This window comes from Bos indicus, chromosome 25 (assembly GCF_029378745.1).
Source record: "Bos indicus isolate NIAB-ARS_2022 breed Sahiwal x Tharparkar chromosome 25, NIAB-ARS_B.indTharparkar_mat_pri_1.0, whole genome shotgun sequence".
Lineage (NCBI taxonomy): Eukaryota > Metazoa > Chordata > Mammalia > Artiodactyla > Bovidae > Bos > Bos indicus.
Window position 1 is genome coordinate 20,844,122 of NC_091784.1, and position 22,569 is coordinate 20,866,690.

The 22,569-nt window shown below is 45.8% G+C and overlaps 1 protein-coding gene across 6 annotated transcripts in view; it reads left to right on the plus strand.

Annotated features, from left to right (window-relative positions):
* Positions 1 to 1,200: 1,200 nt before the first annotated feature.
* The window catches only part of VWA3A (von Willebrand factor A domain containing 3A), a 58,385-nt gene continuing 37,016 nt past the window's right edge, over positions 1,201 to 22,569 (plus strand). The window contains exons 1-10 of one of the 6 annotated variants that reach the window (XM_019988274.2): positions 1,201 to 1,447; positions 2,199 to 2,259; positions 8,378 to 8,465; positions 8,786 to 8,909; positions 9,219 to 9,365; positions 12,865 to 12,989; positions 13,083 to 13,160; positions 15,094 to 15,148; positions 19,424 to 19,522; positions 21,566 to 21,672. In XM_019988274.2, coding sequence (XP_019843833.2) covers positions 8,404 to 8,465; positions 8,786 to 8,909; positions 9,219 to 9,365; positions 12,865 to 12,989; positions 13,083 to 13,160; positions 15,094 to 15,148; positions 19,424 to 19,522; positions 21,566 to 21,672 — 797 coding nt within the window. In that variant the 5' untranslated portion in view covers positions 1,201 to 1,447; positions 2,199 to 2,259; positions 8,378 to 8,403. Of the gene's footprint in view, positions 1,448 to 2,198; positions 2,260 to 8,377; positions 8,466 to 8,785; positions 8,910 to 9,218; positions 9,366 to 10,814; positions 10,945 to 12,864; positions 12,990 to 13,082; positions 13,161 to 15,093; positions 15,149 to 19,423; positions 19,523 to 21,565; positions 21,673 to 22,569 lie in introns of those variants that run through there. The other 5 variants (XM_019988273.2, XM_070779774.1, XM_070779773.1 and 2 more) reach the window with 5 other exon arrangements.

The following is a 22,569-nucleotide window of genomic DNA, read 5'->3' on the forward strand; positions in this document are numbered from 1 at the left end:
AGATGAGTCATGTAAACTCAAATAGAAAAAAGTAGTAACAATGAACTTTTCAATGTTGGGTTTTACTTCTTGTAAAATGTTGAAAATCCGTTATCCAGGAGCAAAGGATGTTGTGAGGGCAGTAAACCATCTATCTTGAGCCCTTGTGTCTCCAAAAATGGTGTATCAAAGCTAGCCAGCCCCTTCCACCCAGGATTTCCAATCAGGTGGGCCCAAGGACCCTCACCTCTTGCTCACAGGGTAGCCTTTGGCTGGTTTCTCTTGGCATCTTGTGACTTCCCTCTTCTGACTTCTTTCCTCTTTCTAGGCTCCTCCACTTGTGCCTCGTTGGTGTTGACCAAATGCCATGATTTATAGCTGCTATTCTCACCCATAACTAGTCTGCCCAGAGTGAGAGGTGATAAGTGAGCTGTCTCTGTTTTGAAGAATTTTGTTGTTTCTGATCTGACCTATAGAGGGATCTTGGGGTCAACATCTGAAGGGGTTCTCTATCACATAGTGACTACCACAAGTAGCACATGTTCTAAATTACGAATTAAAGATTCAGTAAGTGAAGATCGTGATTTGAGGAATGACCTGGAGAAGAAAAACTAAGTGCAGATCCCTTCGCTACTACAAGCTAGTTAGTTGACATTGAGTACATCACTTCATCTCTCTTGACTTCCATAGAAGGAGCTGGAAAGGTCCCCAACTGTGGGCTAAGAGCTGGTTACATCATAATCACCTGGAACCACTGTTAAAGATTCATGTTCCCATACTTTGCTACAGTTCTGTATCAGTCTGCCGGATGGGAATGTAGGTATGTTTTCTTAGCAAACAACCTAGATGATTGTGATGGGCACCTGGGCTTGGGAACCACTGTAGTAGGTGATCTCCTCTTATGCTAAGAGATCACTGAGCCTGCTGTTGCATTAGCCAGGTTTGGGTGGAGCTGGAGCTGGTGGGGGTGAGGGACTGCCAGACCTCTCCCAGGGAGTGTGTTTGGAGGGCCCCAGGGAATCTGCAGAAGAGAAGGAAGGTCATCAGCTTTCACGCATGTCACAGGTCCTCTGCTGTCTGTCTTCAGTTCCTAGCACAGGAAGGCAGCAGGCACCAGGGCTCCACTGGCCTAAACCATAGTTTTCCGATGACCCAGAGGTTCTAAAACTAGAGAAGAGTTCCAAATCCTGTTCCTGGCTTTTGTGGGGGTGGAGAAAAGCAGAGTGCCCAGGGAGAGGTTGTTACAAGCAACAAAGTGGTAATTTCTTCCCCAGGGTGAGGAACGTTTTTTCCCTGTCCCTGCCTCTAGCTGCAGTGGTGCAGTCTGTTACCTTGGATACCGGCTAACACTTCCCGACAAACCAAGCTTCACTGTTGCTTGGAGGAACTAGAAGTGGGAACCAGGAAAAACAGAGTCCTGGGATGACCAGGGCCCTTCTCCCAGAGTTGGAGAAATAGAGAAATGCAGGTGAGGTTGAGAGTCACAAGTATTGATAGGGTGGTAAGAGAGAGGGTGGGGGAGGCCCAGACACTAAGCTCTGGACTGAGTGAGAAAGACTCAGGGAGCCTGGGTCTTGAGCACCTGCTGTCTACATGCCAGGCATTGTGCTAGATGCTGGGGGTACAACAGTAAAAAAAGGGAGAAGAACTGTGACAATTTGGTATGAGACAGCCAGAGGGCAGGACTAGGAGGAAATTATTTCCTCCTTAGGGGTTGGGGGCAGCAAATGGGGTTCAGGAAAAACTTCTTGGGTTTTCTTATCAAACAACTTTTTGTTGCAAAGGCATTTCTAGAAGTAGATCCAACTTGAGCAAAGAAGAGGATGAATTAGCAAGGTGTATAAGTGGGGTTATCAGGGTGCACAAAAGGATGCAAGATGAGGTAGAGAGGTGAGTAAAGAATAGAGGCAAAAGGAGTGAAAAGTCTTTGAAGAAGATCTGGTTTGCTTGTCTAGGTACTGAGGAGCCATGGCAGGGTTCTAAACAGGTAATAATACAGACAGTTCTGCATATCAGAAAATCATTCTGGCAGCAGATTGTAAAATGGGTCGGATCGGGACAAGACTAGAGGTTACTAGGCAGTTAAAAATATGAACCCTGGGGGTGGCTTTATCCTGGATAGTTAGGAGAATCCTAGATCCAGATGTTAGCACATCAGGAACTTAGCTGCAGATTCTCTTTTATCCGCTAATCAGGGCTACCTCTCTCCCTTTGACAAGGTGCCGTTTCCTGAGGACCTGTTTGCATGTTCTCTCCCCCTGCTGTGACCAGTCTCCCTAGGTAACGTGGCCCACCTTTGTCTAAACTCCAGACCTGCCCTGAGTGCATTTATTCAACAAATGTTTGGGGGCCAATGTTTTTTTAGGCAATGATTACAAAGAACCGTTCTAACTTAGTTATGTTAACTAAGTCCATGCCCTCAAGGATCTTCTAGTGGACTGATGAGTAGGGGAGAGTGAGGCAGAGACATAATAAATATATAGAATATCAGATGATGAAATGTGCTACAGAGAAAACTAAACAGGGCAGAGGAGGTCCTGTCTGAGGAGGAGCAATCAAAGAAGACGTCTCTGAGAAGGTTTCATTGAGCAAAGGCCTGAGGGCAAGGGCTGTCCAGCTCTGCCTCCCCATTCGGGTCTCTCTGGCTCTGAAGAGGCACTCTATAGATGTACACAGAATGAATGAGTGCTTGAGTCATATGCTGAAGTGCTTGAAGATGTGGTGGGTTTTAAAATGGTATTCCTCATTCATATAGTACTTTGTATTTTCCAAAGCTCTTATATACTCTCAGTTTCATCGGAGCCTCTTGATGGAGTTGAAGTAGACAGCACAGTTACTATTATCCCCACGCCATTCTGCAGATGGAGAAACCAAAGGTCCAGTGCTCCTTTTAGCACGCCACACTGTTATGTTAGTTTTATGCAGCCCAAATACTCCTCCATCAGCCAACACAAGTCACCCCGGAATCCAGTTGTGCAAGCCTCTGAGTCCATTAGGTTGTTAGAAAAGAGGGAACTGAGCCTGAGGGGCATCCAGTGTTCACGAGGCCTTTCTATTCCAACAGTCTCGGCCACCGAGAGTTTCCCAGCTAACTGTAAGTAGAGCCAGCTATTTTTTGAGACATTGCCACATTATCTTGGTGCTTCCCAGAAAAGAAAACTCTTCTGAATAAGAGATTTAAAGACCCAAAAGAGAAAAAGAAGTTGCTGAACCATCATTATGTTGCTGTGTGTGTGCTTATTCGTGTCTGACTCTTTGTGACCCCATGGACTGTGGCCCACCAGGCTCCTCAGTCCATGGAATTTTCCAGGCAAGAGTACTGGGGTGGGTTGCCATTTCCTTCTCCAGCGAATCTTCCCGACCCAGGGATTGAATCCGGGTGTCCCACAGTGCAGACAGACGCTTTACTGTCTGAGCCACCAGGGAAGCCCCTTTACCACTGAGCCACCTGGAAAGTCCCTGAACCATCATTAAACTATTTAATGTTTTCATGAGAACACCCACTCCAATGTTAAGCTTCAACTCCATCTGGAGATTCCCACTGGCTGTGTTTTAGGCAATTTTTTTTTTTGGTTTCAAATAACAAGAAACCTAAATGAAGTTGCCAGGCGGCACTAGTGATATGGGTTTGATCCCTGGGTTGGGAAGTGGAGTGCAACCCACTCCCTAATTCTTGCCTGGAGTATCCCACAGACAGAGGAGCCTGTCACGAAGAGTCACAAGGGGTGACAAGAGGTCAGAATCGGAAATGGCTGAAGCAACTTAGCATGCAGAAAGCAAAAAGGGAGGAATTAGAAGGAATTCCTGCAAAAAGGGAGGGATTAGTAGGAACAAGTATCTAATGGAACCCAAGAGCAGGAAGTGAGGTCAGTTCTTCAAGAATCAAGGTTTACCTCCCCTCCTCAAAATATTTACTGTCTACCAGTTGAGATCCTGGAGAAGGCAAAGGCACCCCACTCCAGTACTCTTGCCTGGAAAATCCCATGGACTGAGGAGCCTGGTGGGCTGCAGTCCATGGGGTCACTAAGAGTCGGACACAACTGAGTGACTTCCCTTTCACTTTTCACTTTCATGCACTGGAGAAGGAAATGGCAACCCACTCCAGTGTTTTTGCCTGGAGAATCCCAGGGACAGGGGAGCCTGGTGGGCTGCCGTCTATGGGGTCGCACAGCGTCGGACATGACTGAAGCGACTTAGCAGCAGCAGCAGCAGTCGAGATCCAACCTGTCCATTCTAAAGGAGATCAGCCCTGGGTGTTCTTTGAAAGGAATGATGCTAAAGCTGAAACTCCAGTACTTTGGCCACCTCATGCGAAGAGCTGACTCATTGGAAAAGACTCTGATAATGGGGGGGATTGGGGGCAAGAGGAGAAGGGGACGACAGAGGATGAGATGGCGGGATGGCATCACTGACTCAATGGACATGAGTTTGAGTGAACTCCGGGAGTTGGTGATGGACAGGGAGGCCTGGTGTCCCGCGGTTCATGGGGTTGCAGAGTCAGACACGACTGAGCGACTGAACTGAACTGAGTCCCTGCTCTCATGTGATTTATAGTCTCACGGGAGAAAGATGCCAATTTTAAAAAATCACACTAATGAATGTATTATTCTAAATTAAGTACTTTTAAAGAAAGGAGCAAGTTCTGTGATAGTTTACATAACACAAGAAACCTGGAATAGAGTGGGATGGTGGGGTAGACTTCGCAGAAGAAGTGAAGTGTGAGCGGAAGAGTTAAGGATGAGTGACTGGGGGCAAGGAGGGGAAGAGAATGTTCAGAGCAAAGCCAGCCCATGAAAAAGTCCTGTGACTAAAGGAAATGCACAGCATGCCAGGGCCTGAAGGGGAAGGGGAGCTGTGGAACACAGACATGGTGAAGGGTGGTGGAGCGGGAAAGCTGGAGAGGTCGTTGGACAGTGGCCAGAGCCTGTGAGCCTCAAATGCCATCGTTATGATCTTAATCTTTATTCTAGAAATAAAGGGAAGACTTTAAACAGTTTTAATCAAGAGGCAGAAGAGGGGGTGTGATGTTGGGTCTGTGGGGTTTTTTGGCAGCAACTTATGCCTTGTGGGATGTTAGTTCCCTGACCAGGGATTGAACCCAGACGTGGCAGTGACTGCACAGTATCCTAACTGCGAGTTCACCAGAGACTGCCCTGGATTTCTGTTTTTAAAAAATCACCTCCCAAAATATTGGAAATAAAAGCAAAAGTAAACAAAGGGACCTAATTAAACTTAAAAGCTTCTGCACAACAAAGGAAACTATTAGCAAGGTGAAAAGGCAGCCTTCAGAATGGGAGAAAATAATAGCAAATGAAGCAACGGACAAACAACTAATCTCAAAAATATACAAGCAACTCCTACAGCTCAACTCCAGAAAAATAAATGACCCAATCAAAAAATGGGCCAAAGAACTAAATAGACATTTCTCCAAAGAAGACATACAGATGGCTAACAAACACATGAAAAGATGCTCAACATCACTCATTATCAGAGAAATGCAAATCAAAACCACTATGAGGTACCATTTCACGCCAGTCAGAATGGCTGCGATCCAAAAGTCTACAAGCAATAAATGCTGGAGAGGGTGTGGAGAAAACGGAACTCTCTTACACTGTTGGTGGGAATGCAAACTAGTACAGCCACTATGGAGAACAGTGTGGAGATTCCTTAAAAAACTGGAAATAGAACTGCCTTATGATCCAGCAATCCCACTGCTGGGCATACACACTGAGGAAACCAGAAGGGAAAGAGACACATGTACCCCAATGTTCATCGCAGCACTGTTTATAATAGCCAGGACATGGAAGCAACCTAGATGCCCATCAGCAGATGAATGGATAAGAAAGCTGTGGTACATATACACAATGGAGTATTACTCAGCCATTAAAAAGAATACATTTGAATCAGTTCTAATGAGATGGATAAAACTGGAACCTATTATACAGAGTGAAGTAAGCCAGAAAGAAAAACACCAATACAGTATACTAACGCATATATATGGAATTTAGAAAGATGGTAACAATAACCCTGTGTACGAGACAGCAAAAGAGACACCGATGTATAGATCAGTCTTATGGACTCTGTGGGAGAGGGAGAGGGTGGGGAGATTTGGGAGAATAGCATTGAAACATGTATAATATCATGTATGGGAAAAAAATAAATAAATCTGAAAGTCTGTTACAAAAAAAAAAAAAGTTCAACATTCAGAAAACTAAAAAAAAAAAAAATCACTCTGACTTCAGTGAGAAGAGATTTGAAGGGATATAGGGAGGCCAGTTAGGATCTACTGCAGTCATCTATGGCACAGGTGACAGTGGCCTAGATGTGAGAAATGTCAGTGGAGACAGAAGTGGTGAGATTTGAGAGAGGTAAAATTTACAAGATTAGGGACTTCCCTGACAGTCTGGTGGTTAGGACTCTGGCTTCCACTGCAGGGGGCACAGGTTCGATCTCTGGTGGCAGAAGTAAGATCCCACATGTGGCACAGCATGGCCAAAAAAAGGGAAAAAAAGCAAGATTAGATGATAGAGAGGATATGCGGAATGAGGTTATCAAGAATAATTCATTTCTGACTCATATAAGTAGATGGATGGTGGTTCTTTTCTCTAAGTTAGGGAACAAAGACCAGAGGCTAGTGTGTAGAAAATTTGAATTCAGTCTTGGACATGCTGAGTTTAAGTTGCTCCACATGGAAATATTCAATGTAATTGAACACAAGGTCTGGAGTCAAAGTGAGAGGTCTGGGCTTTTGACGTACAATGGGGAGTCACTGATATACAGATGACAGTTGAAGTCAAGGACAAGGATGTTTGCCTAGGAAAAGAGGAGAAAGTGAGAGGAGACCTGTGTGCATGATTTATCCTTGAGGAACACCAACTTAAAATGCTCAGGTAGAGGTGAGCCTGCAAAAGAGACTAGGAAGGAGCAGAGAGAGGAAGAAGCCAGGAGAGAAAGGCCCCAGGGAAACCAAGGCCGGGAATGGCCCTGCCCTCAACTTGGCTCTGAAGATGGTCTTTCCCTGCTTCTCAATGTACATGGTGGCCTCACAGCTCTTCATTCTGAACTCCCAGAGGGAGGATCTGATTGATCTGTCAGGCCCACGTCTACTGACCCCCATAAGCTGCGAGCAGTAGCTGCAGGGACCCACCCTCTGAGTGGCAGTTGTCAGAGGAAAAACTCGGCCTCATCTTAATGTTTTCCCTCTCCACTCCCTCATCCTCTAAATCGTTATGGGCACTTGTTGTCTTCTCTGCCTAGTTCACTTGCTGTCCTCTCTGCCAGACTTCACCACGGCCACCTCCTTTTCATCCTTCAAGAAAGCCTAAGCTCAAGCCTCCCCTGGTGGTCCAGTGGTTGACTCCACCTTCCAGTTCAGGGAGTTGGATCCCTGGTTGGTGAGCTAAGGGCCCACATACCATGGGCCAAAAATTAACAACAACAAAAAGGTCTAAGCTCAAAAGACACCTTCACTGACCACCTTACCTACGCAAAGGAGATTCCTGATTACTCTCTATCCTTCCTTCACAACACGTTCTACAATTTGTTATTACTATATTTAATTTTTTAAATTCATTTATTTATTTTGGCTGCCCTGGGTCTTCACTGCTGCACAGGCTTTCTCTAGTTTGGGCGAGCGGGGCCTACTCTCTAGTTGCCGTGCAGTGGCTTCTCTTGTTTGGAGCACAGGCTCTCGGGCTCGAGACCTCAGTAGTTGTGGCTCCTGGGCTCTAGAGCGCAGGCTCAGTAGTTGTGGTGTGAGGGCTTAGTTGTTCTATGGCATGTGGGAATTTCCTGGACCAGGGGTTGAACCTGTGTCTTCTGCATTGGCAGGCAGATTCTTTACCATTGAGCCACAAGGGAAGCCCCTACTATATTTAATTTTTAACATCAGTCTCTCCTTCTGGCAGGACAAGGACAATGTCTAGCTCCATGATTGTCAGCTGGGGACGACTATGCTCCCTGGAGACATTAGGCCATGCTTAGAGACAGTATTTGGAGAAGGCAGTGGCACCCCACTCCAGTACTCTTGCCTGTAAAATCCCATGGACAGAGGAGCCTGGTAGGCTGCAGTCCATGGGGTCGCTAAGAGTCAGACACGACTGAAGCGACTTAGCAGCAGCAGCAGCAGCAGCAGCAGTTGCTGTTGTTACAACCCAAGGGGCAGGGACGCTCCTGGCGTCTGATAGGTAGAGCATTCTTCAGTGCATAGGACGACCCCATGACAAAGAATCGTCCAAAACGTCAGAAACTCTGAAGTTGAGAAACGCATCAAGTAGGCGTTCAATGAGGGCTTACTGAATGAATGAATTAAAGAAGAGTTGAGCTGCATATAGATGCCCTCCAAGGCCATTGTCTACGTGTTGCACTCATCCCTTTCTGGTATTATTTTGCTCTCTAGGAAAATAAGCACTGGATGTTTTTACAATGGCCACACAAATTAGTGATGTCTTCCACGGTCAAGACAGTACATTTCTGGAAAACCACTGGTAAGCATCTCTGATTTTTCCAAATGAAAGCAACAACAATAACATTTTTTTTTTCATGAGAGTTGAGGGGGAAATACGTGCCTTTAAGGGAGACTGGGTAAATGATAATTGCATCATCTTATACCTGAGGGCTTCAGTTACCTAACTACCAAAACAATAAAATAACATGTCTTATGAACTTGGCATCCACATTTTATCAAGATCTACACAAGAAACTCCCCCAGTTACTACACAGAAATAAAAATGCTTCTGCAGGCCCTGACAGTCTGGCATCAACGTCTGGCACCAGGGCATTGACCAAATGACTTTGTGTTTTGTAGCATGAGGAGAAGCAATGACAGAGATCCACAGAAGCAGTTGAACCAGAAGAATATCAACGAACTTGACCAAAAGCTAGACAATGGACTCCTGGTTACGCACGTTAACCAGACACAGGACTTACTGGTAAAAACCATAAGTGCTTCTACTGTGCAGCCGTGCTCACAAATCATAGCCGGGAATGCAGACTGTGTTAAATTCTGGGTATTTCTTTCTTCATGTAGGATCTCAGGACTAGTTAAGAATTCATCTCTAGTCTCCTGTCTTTAAAAATTACTAAAGAATCTCTATGCTATTTATAGAAACAGTATAGCCTGCTTGGCCATATCATCAAATATTCAGGAGGGTGTGAAGATGCTGTCCTTGTTATCAAAGCTTGAAGACTAAGGAATTTAATTCTAAGATGCTCCTTCCTGAGATTTGTTTTTCTTGTAGGATTTCCTAAAAAATCTAAATCCAAAATTCAGTTTTGGGAAGTGCTATTGGAGCGAGAGAGTTGCGGCAGGAGAATTAACCTCTAGAATAACCAGTACTGTGGTCTTGGTGACTCTCATCATGTTGATGAGCTGTCTTCTTGCGGTGGTGAGTGGATTGTCTAGAACTCACAGCTCACTCTACCGTAGAAACAACTGTCATCGGGGGGCTGTCCGCGCAAGTCTGGCCCATAACTCTCTACCCATACTAGAGTTTAACAAAAATCTTTTGAAATGATAATCAGTCAAAAACAATACAATTTTAATGCTGGTGGTTAAAAATCAGGAAAATCGTTGTGTTTTACTTTTCTCAAGTATTGGCACTAACAGGAAAGCAAGTTTAATTACAAGGAAATGAGCAAAGGTCAGTAGAGTCTGGAGATTCTGAAGCATTCTCTCAGTGACCTTAGATGTTGATCCTGTGAGTATCTATTTCACCTAATTTCTTATCAAATACATGACTTCCCAGGTGTACAAGGACCACTCTTACTTATCAGCCACAACCGGGGCCTCATTTACCTCTCAAATTGCAGTGGGAAAGAGAGAATGGATTGCCCCAACAAAGATCGTACTCTGTATGTCAAGCACACCCTTTAGCGTGTAATCAGTATGTCTACAGTCAAAATCCATAATGTGTTTAATGGTGCTCAGATGCTCAGTCGTGTCCGACTCTTTGCCACTCCTTGGCTCCTCTGTCCATGGCATTTCCCAGGCAAGAATACTGGAGTGGGTTGTCATTCCCTTCTCCAGGGGATCTTCCTGATCCAGGGATTGAACCCAAGTCTCCTGTATTGGCAGGTGGGTTCTTTAAAACTGAGCCACCAGGGAAGCCTGTATTTAATATTAGCTCTTCAAATATCAACAATACAAAATCCATGTCCTAAAGCATGATGGAGCATTTCAAATGCAAGTAAAATAGAAGAAAAAGCTGAATGGGAAGTCTACCTGTTTCTGTTACAAACTAGGGAGGTGGTTGTCCTGAAAGATGAGAAGAGTGACATCTAGTGGTTACATGATGCAGAGCAGCAGCTCCCTAAGTGTGGGGCTGGGGCTAAGATTACAGGGGCGACATTAATTAGCGGAGAGAAATAATGAGAAAATTGTCTTTTCAGTCAGTTCTCTCTCGATCCTTCACAAAGACATTCAGAGTTTGGTGGTAAATCTAAAGGCCATATAGTATGGTGATTGTGCGCATGACTCAAGCTATACTGCTTGGGTCTGAATCCACCACTTACTAGCTGTGTGACTTTGAACAAATTACTTAATTCTCAGTACTTCAGTTTCCTAGTCAGTTAAATGAGGTTATCAATGATGAAACCTATTTCACAGACATAAATAATATATGTGAAGTGCTTGTCGCATTAAAGCAGCGCTATTAAGTGTTTGCTCTAATTATTAGTGTTTAACAGTTGCTAATTTCCTTTTGAAACAGAGGGTGAGCAGGCCTCAGGCACAGATGTAGGGCAGCCAATGCTATCTAGCTGGAATAGGGCAGCAGCAGTTTATTTTCACTGTCCATTTGTTCGTTATCTCCTGTGTATGTGTGTTGGTCACTCAGTCAAGTTCAACTCCTTGCGATTCCATGGACTGTAGTCTTCTGTCCACCACATCTGAGCGGAAACAAGAGTCATTGTTAAGCACTGTTTGGTGAAGAAGGAGATGCATGGCTTGCCCAGCATCACAAGCTAGTAAGTGGGAGGCCTAGGACTGCACCCCCTTCTTTTCTCTCTCTTCCTCTGCCCGTTCCTCCTTCAGAATCCTCTATCAGATCTAATTCTGTCTAATGCAGCTCAGTCAGCCACAGCAGATAATTGCATCCCCTTGTCCACCACCTCACCCTCTGCAGCGACAGCCCGACAAAGACAAGCCCGAGCAGGACTCACTCAGGGTTTCAGCAGGTGCACAGGAGACGGGCAAAGCCATCCTTGGGTGTAGACAGGGCTGCGGCGGGCTAAGCAGTGCGTGTCTTTTCCACAGTCATCGGACACGGCAGGGTGGTTTCTCACTGTGGGTCTGATCCAGCCTCCCCTGACGATGGGATTCCTCACCCCGAGTGATGGCCAACCCTGGCAACATGTAAGGCCCATTGATTCATTCAAACAATGGTGCTTGTGCTGGAAGCTCTCACAGAATCCCTGTCTGCGCCAGGCCTTGCACCTTTCCAGGCTCCTCTCGTGTCACACATACCCTGTGTCCAATGCGCACTCCAGTCACCTTGGCCACCTTTCTGTTCTGGGAGAACTCTGACCCAGCCCCAAGTCTGCCTCTGCCTGGAATGTGCATTCCCAGGGTCGCACAGGGCTGCCTCCTGAACTTCCAGAAGGACCTTCTCTGACTCCCATCTCAGCTAAAGCGATTCCGCATCTCCACCCTAGTCGTTTTCTGTCACATTCCCTTGCCCCACTTTCTTAATATAACTGTTCCTTGCTAAAATTATGTACGTTGATTTTGCTTTTCTTTACTGACCCTCTGTCCACACTAGAATGTGAGCTCTAAGAAGACAGGAACATTTCTATCTTGTTCACACTGCAGCCCTAGCACCTCAAAACAGGGCTCAGAACAAGGAAAATGGGCTCCGAGCCTTATGTCAGCTCTCTCCCACCTTCTGGCTCCCAGAACGTATCAGCGATGTTGAATGCTTGCTGTCAATGACTTCAGCTCTATCACCAAGGCCACCACCCACATCCTGAGCTTAGCATTATGTAAGTGACACAGGCATCACCAGGCACAAGAAAGGAGGCTTGTTCATTTCATGGCAGACTCCTGTGATGACTAGGAAATTCTTCCGCTAAAATTTCTATCCTCTGCTCTTGGTTCTGGCCTCTGGAATAGACAGGGAAACTTATTCCCTTTTCCATTAGTCAACAAATATTTGTGGAGGATCCCTCAGACTGAGAGGGAGGCAAAACTTATATATCTGAAAAGATACAGAGAATGCAAATACAGAAATAAACACACCACCATCACTTGTGTTTGGCAAAGACTCAAAGGCAGGCAGGGAAATAGGTAAACTTTAGAGTGAAAAGAATGAGGAAGCGTCAGGTGTGCCCTGAAGGAGCAGGCACACAGAAGCCAGAGATGAGCTCACTAGAAGCTGGGTATCTCCTGTGATTGGTTTGGGAGCATGTTTGGCTTTCTCTGGCTGGTCCTGAGCTGAAAAGGGCTGAACATAGGAACGGTGGCAGCCCCGTCACAGTCCTGACCTCCTGATCCAGTTGCTGGAGAGGTTACGGTTTGTCTCCATGGACTGGTTGCTACAGAGGTTGTGGGTCAGAGTTCTGTAGTCACGCGGGGTCTAGCAACTGTGTGTCCATGTATTCAGTCTCTCACAAGGCAGGATGCAGGGAGTGACCCCTTGACTCCTCTGGGGACATACTGGGGATGAGGTGAGGGATGGGCACCAGTATGATCAGGGGCAGGTGGCCCACAACACAGGCCTCTCTGCACACATCTGTTGCCTCAGCAAGGCGAGTTCCTGAACAGACTCTCTTGGGTAGGACCAGTCAGGCTGGCACCCCCTGGGGGTCCCCGTGGAGGGACCTAAAACACCCTGAGCTTTGCCTTCTCTTTTCACTGTTTTCTCCCTGACTCTGGCTTCTGTTTCACAGAGGCTGCAGGGGGATGAGACCCAGCCTTCAGTCTGGGAGAATTCAGAAGATTGGCTTTCAGCGCACAGTTTAAAGTCTAAGAAACTCACTTTGGCTGACCTGCTATGCCAGGGCACAGCCGTGCTGTAAGTTGGAAGCCACTCCCCTCCCCCAAGCCTGTGAGACACATCCAGCCTCCTGAGCCCAAGCGACCCTTTCATGAGACTTTGCTTCTTCAGGGAGGAGGCCAGCAGTGTCACGAAGAAAATGCACTTCCCCACCCAGACCGTCCACCAATTTGAAGCCAAGCTTTCTGAGTAAGTATGTTTCTCATGTCCTCCCAACAAGCCCAGAGCTCAAGAATTACCTGGTTTCAGCTCTCTGAAAGTGACTTTGTTCAAACGACAGGCTCTGTTGGGCCTGTGGACAGTTCTCTTCCCACTTCTGGCTCCAATGTCTTCTTTTTTCAAATAAAGAAGGTTGAACTATATCAGTTTTTCTCACCCTCTTAAAACCCATGGCCCCTTTGGATGAAACCTCACTGCCTCATCTGATGTGTAACAATTAAGAGTGACAGATTGATTGGGTTCATATCTTTACAGATGTATGTTAAAAATATTCAGGTCCCCCCACTTCCAAACCAGTGTTTGTTTGTTTTAATGTGGACCATTTTTAAAGTCTTTATTGAATTTATTACAATATTACTTCTGTTTTGCATTTTGGTTTTTGGGTCATAAGGTATATGGGATCTTAGTTCCCCAACCAGAGGTTGAACTCGCACCCCTTGCATAGGAAGGCAAAGTCTTAACCACTGGACCATCAGGGAAGTCCCTAAACCAGATTTTTTTTAAAGCTTCTCTTTACTTTTTTCGGCCTCACTTCACAGCCTGTGGCATCCTAGTTCCCCGATCAGGAATCGAACCCAGGCCCTCAGCAGCGAAAGAGCAGTGTCCTCATTCCTGGACCACCATGGAATTTCCCCAAACTAGATTTTGTTAGCTCCATCCCCTGTGTAGCAATTGCTTGCTTGATTACTGCTTGCCTGAGATTTCTTCAAAGGCTAGAATAATAATCAAGAACCAACAGTTATTCATGTGTCAGGAATTCTGCTAAAGGCTGTACGCATTATCTTATTTAATCTTCATGACTCAAAAAATAGCATTATTCTCAAGACAGTTAATGGAAAATCAATTGCTGAGTGACCAATTTGTCAAATTTATCAAAGCATTTTAACTGTAACTTTTATAGCATATTTTATTGAGTTGGAAGTTTAAACAGATTTTAAAGATTTCTGTAGTATTTTTGGTTGATTGGTTTTAATTGTGAATCCAGCACTCTAAGGAATGTTCTATTCAGTTAACTGGTCATTTGGGAAATTGATTTTCAGAGAATTAGTTTCAAGTAAAGTAAATTTCAGCAAATTGACTTGAATAAAGTCTTATTATTATCTTCACATTGGAGATGTTGAAACTGCAGAGTTTACCATACCTGTCCAAGTCACACAGCTAGTAAACAACAAAGCTGGGTCTCAAAGACAAGAACATCTCATCATGGAGGCCATGCTCTTTGCCTGCACCTACTTGTGTGTCTTATGACTCTGCCCACTGCTCCCCATCCATGAGTTCATGCCCAGAGGCCCATTTCTGGGCCCCCAAATCCCACCTACCTCAGTGAGGGCAATTCAGTTAAATTCAGATGACTGAGCCCTTCACTTGAGCACCTGTTACAGGCTGATCTTCAAATAGCCATAGGAATAGTCTGCAATGAGGGAAACTCTAGAAGTTCCCCTGGCCACTTACTATTCAAAAACAAAATTTTTTGTTCATCAATCCACTGAGAAACCGACGCTGAGCAGTCTCAGTTGTGCACTTATGATTATGTCCAAGTGACTAGAAGTCTCACCTGAGAAGACACAGATTTGAGAAGAGCAAGAATGTTCTTCCACCTTCCTCATGAGAACCCTCCCCCATCCCGCACAGACTGACCCTCCCTTGAAGCCCACCTCTGGCTCCACCATTTACAGTGCTTGCTGCAACACTAAGAGACCTTTCCACAATCCCCCCTCATCATTTGCCCCAGCAAACAAAGACCTTCAGTTTTTTCCTGGCTAGATTTTGCCTTATATTCCCCCAGTGCCTTAGACACATTAAAAGAAAAAAATTCCCACTGCATTTTCCTTCAGTATGTGAGTGGGCATTGCTCGGTGCTGGAACTGACCTTGGGTGACAAGTCTTCCTGGTGTTTTAACAGAGCTATTGAACTCTATCAACAGAGAATTCAGTGGCTCACAGAAAACAGCAAGAAGGTAATAGATTTCTTTCTTTGCCTCCTTTCCGTCATTGCATCTGTATTTGTTAGAACCCTTTCTGTTGCAAGTAACAGACCTCCAATTTACATTAACCAAAGCTAAAAAAGGACTTTCTAGACCTACAGAAATGAAAAGCCCAAACACAGCTGTATCCTAGGGTTCAAATGATGTTATTCTTTGTCTCTGAGCTCTGCTTTCCTCTGGGTTGGTTTTACCCTCCATAAGGCTCTCCCCAGTCTTGGGAAGATGGGGTCACCAGCAGCTCTCAGCTTATATGTCACTGTAGTGGTGGCCTTCCTTTCCCACTGCACCCTCCCAAGTCCTGGGACTGACTCTCTCTGGGCCAATTTAGACCAATCGCTATAGCCAATGGGGTGAGATACACTACCTGCTTAGGCCTGGAACTAGTGCTCACTCCTGGGGAAAGACAGGGGTCAGGGTAGTTGGGGAGAATGGGTGGGCTCTCCCCAAACATCACAGACTGAGAAAGGGAGACAGATGGTTGCACATGGAAAGCCAGAGAGCTGTTACCAGGACAGGAAACATCCTGGGTGAGAACAGCTGAAGCTCCCCTGGACCATTTAAGGTCAGGCCTTTAGTGAGATTTACAGCTAAGGCTGATCATCCAGACAGAACTTATGAAAGTTTGATTAAATGTTTTCCTCAGGCCCAAAGGGAAGAAGGGTGTTCATAAGCAAATTAACCTTCACTTTGCTTTCTTATTTGTTTTAGCCTATGTTCTTCCAATTGCTGCCTTTCTGGCCCACCGTTGCTTTCACCCTAGGCAATCCTTAGCCAACTTGTGGCTTCCCTGGTCACTCAGATGGTAAAAAATCTGCCTGCAATGTGGGAGACCGGGTTCCATCCCTAGGTCAGGAAGATCCCCCGGAGAAGGAACCTGCAACCCACTCCAGTATTCTTCCCTGGAAAATCCCATGGACAGAGGAGTCTGGCGAACAATGAGGTGGCAAAGAGTCAAACATGACTGACTAACTGCATGATGTGATGATGTGACAGGCAATCCTCAACTCTTTATTTATTTATTTACTTCTAATTTATTTTTGGTTGTGCTGGGTCTTTGTTGCTGTCCATGGGTTTTCTCTAGCTGCGGCAAATGGGGGCTATTCTTGAGTGCAGTATGTAGGCCTCTCTTATTGCAGAATTCAGTAGTTGCTCTTGCGGATTTCAGTAGTTGTGGTACACGGGCTTAATTGCCCCGTAGCATGTGAAATCTTCCCAGACCAGGGATTGAACCCATGTCCCCTGCATTGGTAGGCAGATTCCTAACCACTGGACCACCAGGGAAGTCCAATACCAAAGTCTTGTTTTAAAGCCTGAGATAGGTGAGTGCTGAAATTCATGCTCCCCAGCCCCAAACCCCACCTGTATACAAGCCCAGTAGGTGACAATACAGGCGAGCTGCCTGAGCCGATTCCAGGGTGTAGTCTACATCTCAGATCCAGAACCCTCTTCTCTCGCTTAAGACAGGTCGACAGATGCACATCTCCAGCTGTAGCACGCCCCCTCTGGTCGGTCGCGGTAACACAGGCAGAGAGGGACAAGAGCCTCACCTTCTCCGTAAACATCAGTTCAGGGAACACAGCTCTCTCATCCAGCTACTCCCATCACACTTGTCCTGGCACTTTCGATAGAGGGGCAGGGATTGCTGGTTGGGTCCTTCTTCCCTTTATCCTTTTCCGATGGAGTTATTGAGGAGCCAGGGAATAAGCCCCAATTGGATTCCAAGGTAGCAATCACTTGGAAATCAACTCATGAGTCTTCTGGGTGCTTCCGCACCTGACGTGATGCATAGTCCATCACTGGACGCAGTTCTGGACTCTGCTGTCAGCAAAACCACACCTCCCTGGGTGTCTGTTTGCATGTCTGCAGAGGATAAAAGCAGAGGTTATAAACCAGTGGCTTGCAGGCAGATCTGGCCCTACAACCTGTTTTTCTTGGCCTCAATAGTTTTACATATTTTTTAAATTAGTTGTCAAGATTTTAAAATCCTGCTATTTCACTCCCTTCAGTCTTCTCTTGAAAAAATTTAGGGCTATCTAGCCCTAAAAAATTAGGGCTAACTGGGTTCCAGTTCCCTCTCATGTACTCTTCCAGTTTTTTCTCTGGGATAAATTTCTAGAATTTCAATGGCTAGGTTTAAGGGAATGCATTTGTCAATTATTAAAGCTCTAAAGTCAGCTTTCTCAAAATTTTAAAGGATAGAACTGGCCCCAAATTTGAATTCCTTCTGGCCCCTGAAAATTGGCAATGTCCTGGGAAGCTTCATCTGTTTTTAGATGAACAAATATTGTTTGAGTGATTACAGCATATCAGACACTTTTTCCAGGACTGGGGATTCAAACATGACTAGTACAAAGCTCTGGAGAAGGCAATGGCACCGCACTCCAGTACTCTTGCCTGGAAAATCCCATGGATGGAGGAGCCTGGTAGGCTGCAGTCCATGGGGTCGCTAAGGGTCGGACACAACTGAGCAACTTCACTTTCACTTTTCACTTTCATGCATTGGAGAAGGAAATGGCAACCCACTCCAGCGTTCTTGCCTGGAGAATCCCAGGGACGGGGGAGCCTGGTGGGCTGCTGTCTATGGGGTCGTACAGAGCCAGACACGACTAAAGTGACTTAGCAGCAGCAGCAGTACAAAGCTCCCACTTTCATGGAATTTATAGTCTGGGGGAGAGGACAAATCACGTACAAAGTTAGTTTGTGGTGGTGCTATAAAGAAAAATAAAGCAGGATGAGGGATGAGAGGGTGAGATAGAAGCAGGGGATGTTTAAATAATAGGATAGTCCAAGAGGAAACATTTGAACAGACACCTAAAGGGAGCGAAGGAGTGATGTTGAGATCAAGGCAGAATGTTCCAAGCAGAGGAAACAGCTAATGCTAAGGCCCTGAGACAGGAACACACTTGACCTGTTCCAGAAGCAGCAAGCAGGCCCATGCAGCTCTTGACTTTGTCTCAAGAGCTCAGAGTGTGCATTTGGAGAGCGGATGGGGTTAGGGGCAGGCACAGATCAGGAAGACCTTGCTGAGTTCAGATTTTATTCCAAAGGTGAGACTTTTAAGCAGAGGAATGACATGATCTGAATTCGGTTTCAAAAAGATCATTTGGATGCTTCATAAATTGACCGTAGACAACAAAATCTAGGAGGAAATGTTGGTGGCTTAGATCCAAGGGGCAGGTAGGGGGATGGGATGAGAACTGACGGATTCAGGGTATGGTTTGGAGGCAGAACCGGCAGGACTTGCTGATGGATTGGCTAAGTTTAGGGCCAGAGTGCCTGCTGCTGCTGCTACTGCTAAGTCACTTCAGTCGTGTCTGACTCTGTGCAACCCCATAGACGGCCTTCTACCAGGCTCCCCCATCCCTGGGGTTCTCCAGGCAAGAACACTGGAGTGGGTTGCCATTTCCTTCTCCAATGCATGAAAGTGAAAAGTAAAAGTGCAGTCACTCAGTCGTGTCCGACTCTTAGCAACCCCATGGACTGCAGGCCACCAGGCTCCTCCGTCCATGGGATTTTCCAGGCAAGAGTACTGGAGTGGGGTGCCATTGCCTAGGTGAATGTTAAATGCCATTTACTGAGGTGGGGAAAACTAAGTATGGAACAGGTTTAAGGAGGAGCAATAACTTAGATATCCAATAAAGCAAGATTTAAGGCAAGCATCCAGAGGAACCTACTGCCCTAGAGAACTATCAATTTCATATGAATGACAATTCCAATTTACAATGCGGCTATAACAGGAAGAACAGTTACGAGGTGAATCAAACAGCATTGACATGTAGCTAGAAATAGCTGTTAGAAACATAATTAGAAATTCACAGAAATACCGCTGCAGCTAGAGAACTTAACACATCTGCTTTTGATTGGTAGAATAGGCAGAAAATAAATAAGGATATAAGGAAATGAAATAAGATAAGCTGATGTAATTAGATGTCAAACTATCTTACAAAGGCTGCTTTTCTACAGTCTCCAAACTTTCTTTAATGAGCACAAATTACTTTATAAAAGTGGACAGTAAGTATTAAGGGGAAAAAATTTTAAATAAGTTGTCACAAATAGAAGCAGATAATGCCCACCACTAAAACCAAGACACCTAGTTTTGCACTCTGCTCTACAAAACGGGTCTTCCTTTTGTGGCCTCTTGTTGAGGCTGGGGTGTGCTTGAATTTCTGCTTCAACAAGCTGCCCAGTGAAAGGTTTGCAGAAGCACAGAGCTGTGCTGGTTGTTCTGCATGCCCTCTCTGATTTTAGGCATTTGGCCTCATCAAGGGGGCCAGAGTCGGCATTCTCATTGACGTGGCAGCTGTCAGCAATGACCCTCAGAAAGAGGAGTTCCAAAATGACCTCATGGTAAGTCTCTCTGGCACAAAGAAGTACCTGGAACCACCACCTCCTCCCCACCCTCTATCCCTACTTCCTCCCCACCCTCCCTTGGGAGCTTGCTAATGGCTTTGTTGATAGCAAGCGCAAAATGGAGTGTTTTACAAAGAACAGTTCACACTTAATTAGCACCTACAGTTAAAAAAATATGTTAAGTTCTGCGAAACCCAGCCTCAGAGTCATTCACAGTTGCCGTGTGAGCCTCTAGTATTCACACTGTGGCAGTCCCTACCAACTCAACTGTCTCAAGAGCCTGTGCTCCCTGGAAAGAGGTGGTGGAGACGAAAATCAGTTGGACCGACTCCAGCACAGGCTTCTAGCCTTTTCCTGATGAGGAGCGATCCTGGTTGCTTTGGTCGTAACTGAGAAGCTAAGAGCTCGAGGGCTAAATCCCAGGCACCTCCACCACTTCTGGGCTGTGTGACTCTGTCATCTCATCTGTGAAATAGGAATGATGACTCTCGCCACCTCACAGGGTCGCCAGAGGACAAAAGGAGCCCAAGCAAATGAAGCGCTCAGTACAAGAGGCTGGCATTGACAAAAGCCCCTGTAGTCTCTGAGAAGTGATGTGGAGGGTCTGTTTTCTTAGAGGAACCTCTAAGCTTTGAATGAGCAGCAGTAGCTGGTCCCAGAATCCTACAGAGGGATCAGGATGGGCCAGTTTCCAGACCTGTCCCCGTTCCTGGTCTCACCAGGTGTCAGGGAACCGGTGTCAGTGCAGACTGCCCTTCACAACATCCCCAGGGCCCAGTTTCCAGAGATACCCCTGGTGGGCTGGTTCAGTATTAACCAACGCAGAGCTCATGTTCGCGGTTAGAGGTAATGTTTCTAGGTGGCCGATGATAGCTTATGGTGAACGGTGTTGGATTTGTGATCTCCGAAGGAGAAAATTTCTCTTTGGGACCAAAGACTGAGCTTCAGTCACTCAGAGCTTTGTTTTATTACAGTAAAAATGGGACAGAGAAAGCTTCTGACATAGACATCAGAAGGGGACAGAGAGTGCCCTGCTGGTTTGAGTGGGGCTTTATATACTTTTTCAATTGGTTACCAACAATAGATCAAAAGAGTATCTCAAGGTTGTAAAAGTCTTACCAGGCCCACTCCCACAACATACATCTTAAGATAGCAGGATTAGTCAGAAAGTTTTTGTTAAGAAGGAGAAACATGCCCTTGAGCAAGATACATTGTTGTTATATAATCATTAGTACAGAGCTTAAGGAAAAACGTACCCTTGAGCAAGATGGGTTGTTTTGGTGTGCAATCATTAGCTCTGGGCTTAAAGAAAGTTAGTCTTAGGCGAAATAGATTGTTGTCATAACAATGCAAAGTTTAAGGGGAGAAAAGTCTTATGTGACTAAGATGAGAGAATGTAGAAAAAAAAGTTTGTCCCTTCCTCCTCCTTGAAGACCCTGGTCTCCTTATCAATGTACCTAAGAATAAGCTCTCTCACTGGGAAGGAGAGGGAAGAGTTATCTTACTGTTGGATACTCACCAGGCTGAGCCTGAGAACACCCAATAGGCTGGCCCTGCACCCATCACTCCATCCCCAACTCACACGGCCAGGACAGCAACCACTGCCCCCCACCTCTTTGCTCCTCCCTGGGTGCCACGTGTAAATGCCACGGTCAGGGTTCAGCCATTGCACATGCTGAAGTGGGTGCTCATCCCACTCACACCCATGACCCAAGTGTGTGTCAGTTGCTCCAGAAGAGATCTTGGGTCTGCAGTCAGTGGGAGTGAAAGCCAATCTCCAGAACTGGCTGACCACCCAGGCCCCACCCCGACCACGCACAGCCAGGGACAGGCTGGGATGGGCAGCTAGGGTGCTCCACCTAGACCCCTGTGACCCCAGGGGCAGCAAGCAAATGTCGACTTGGGGCTGCTAAGCTGAGTCTTAAGCGACCCTGTTTCAGCACAGTTCACATCTCAGCCCAGAGGGCCCAACCACAGCATGAGAGGTGAAGGCAGGCTCCATATGACTCTGGGAGCCACTGATGTCCTCTTGCCCGCCAGAACCTCATTGACGAGCAGCTGAGCCACAAAGAGAAGCTGTACATCCTGTCCTTCGGTGCCACCACCAGCGCCCTCTGGCCCAACCCGACAGAAGTCAGCACCTCCAGGTGAGTGAGTGCCCGGCCTTGGCCTGGGTGTTTACCTAATCATTCTCCTCCCTAAAAGTGTTAGTGTCTTTATCAGATGATTAATGCACAAAATAAATGAGACAGTTCTCAAAAACAGAAACACAGGGAGCCAATAACTTTTGGAAAAGTCATCACCCCATGAGCACCGCAAAATGAAAAGACAAGATACCATTTCTACCCAGAAATCTAACAAAGGTCGTTTTATTATTATGAAAATGATACATGCTGATTTTCAGAAATTACAACAGTATAAAAGGATAAAAAATAGCAGATGAGTCTCCCTCTCACCCTAGTTCCCCCTCCCTCATCTCCCAATGATAGTTTCTTCAATCTACTTCCACAGTCTTTGCACATATATACATCTGTGTGTTTATCCTCTTTTACTTAAACATAATCAAGAGAACATTGCACTTTTTTTCATCTTGGCTTTGCACCTAATTTTCTCTCAGTATACAGAGATCAGCCTCTTTCTTTTTAATAGCTACCTACAATTCCACTGTTTAGTGCTTCCCTGGTGGCTCAGTGGCAAAGAATCCACCTGCCAATGCAGGAGACTTGGGCTCAATCCCTGGGTTGGCAAGATCCCCTGGAGAAGGAAATAGCGACCCACTCCAGCATTCTTGCCTAGGAAATCCCATGGACAGAGTGGTCTGGTGGGCTACAGTCCATGGGGTCTCAAAGAATCAGATGCAACTTAACAACTTAGATGTAACTAAACAACTAAGAATTTCTACTAAGTTATGCCTGAAAGTAGACATCTCTTTTCCAGGAAGGGAATAGCCTTGATTATCCACCATGCTTGGCACTTCACATGTACTCTCTTACTTAATATTTATAGCCAACACATGGAATAGGATTACCATCCCAATTTTGCTG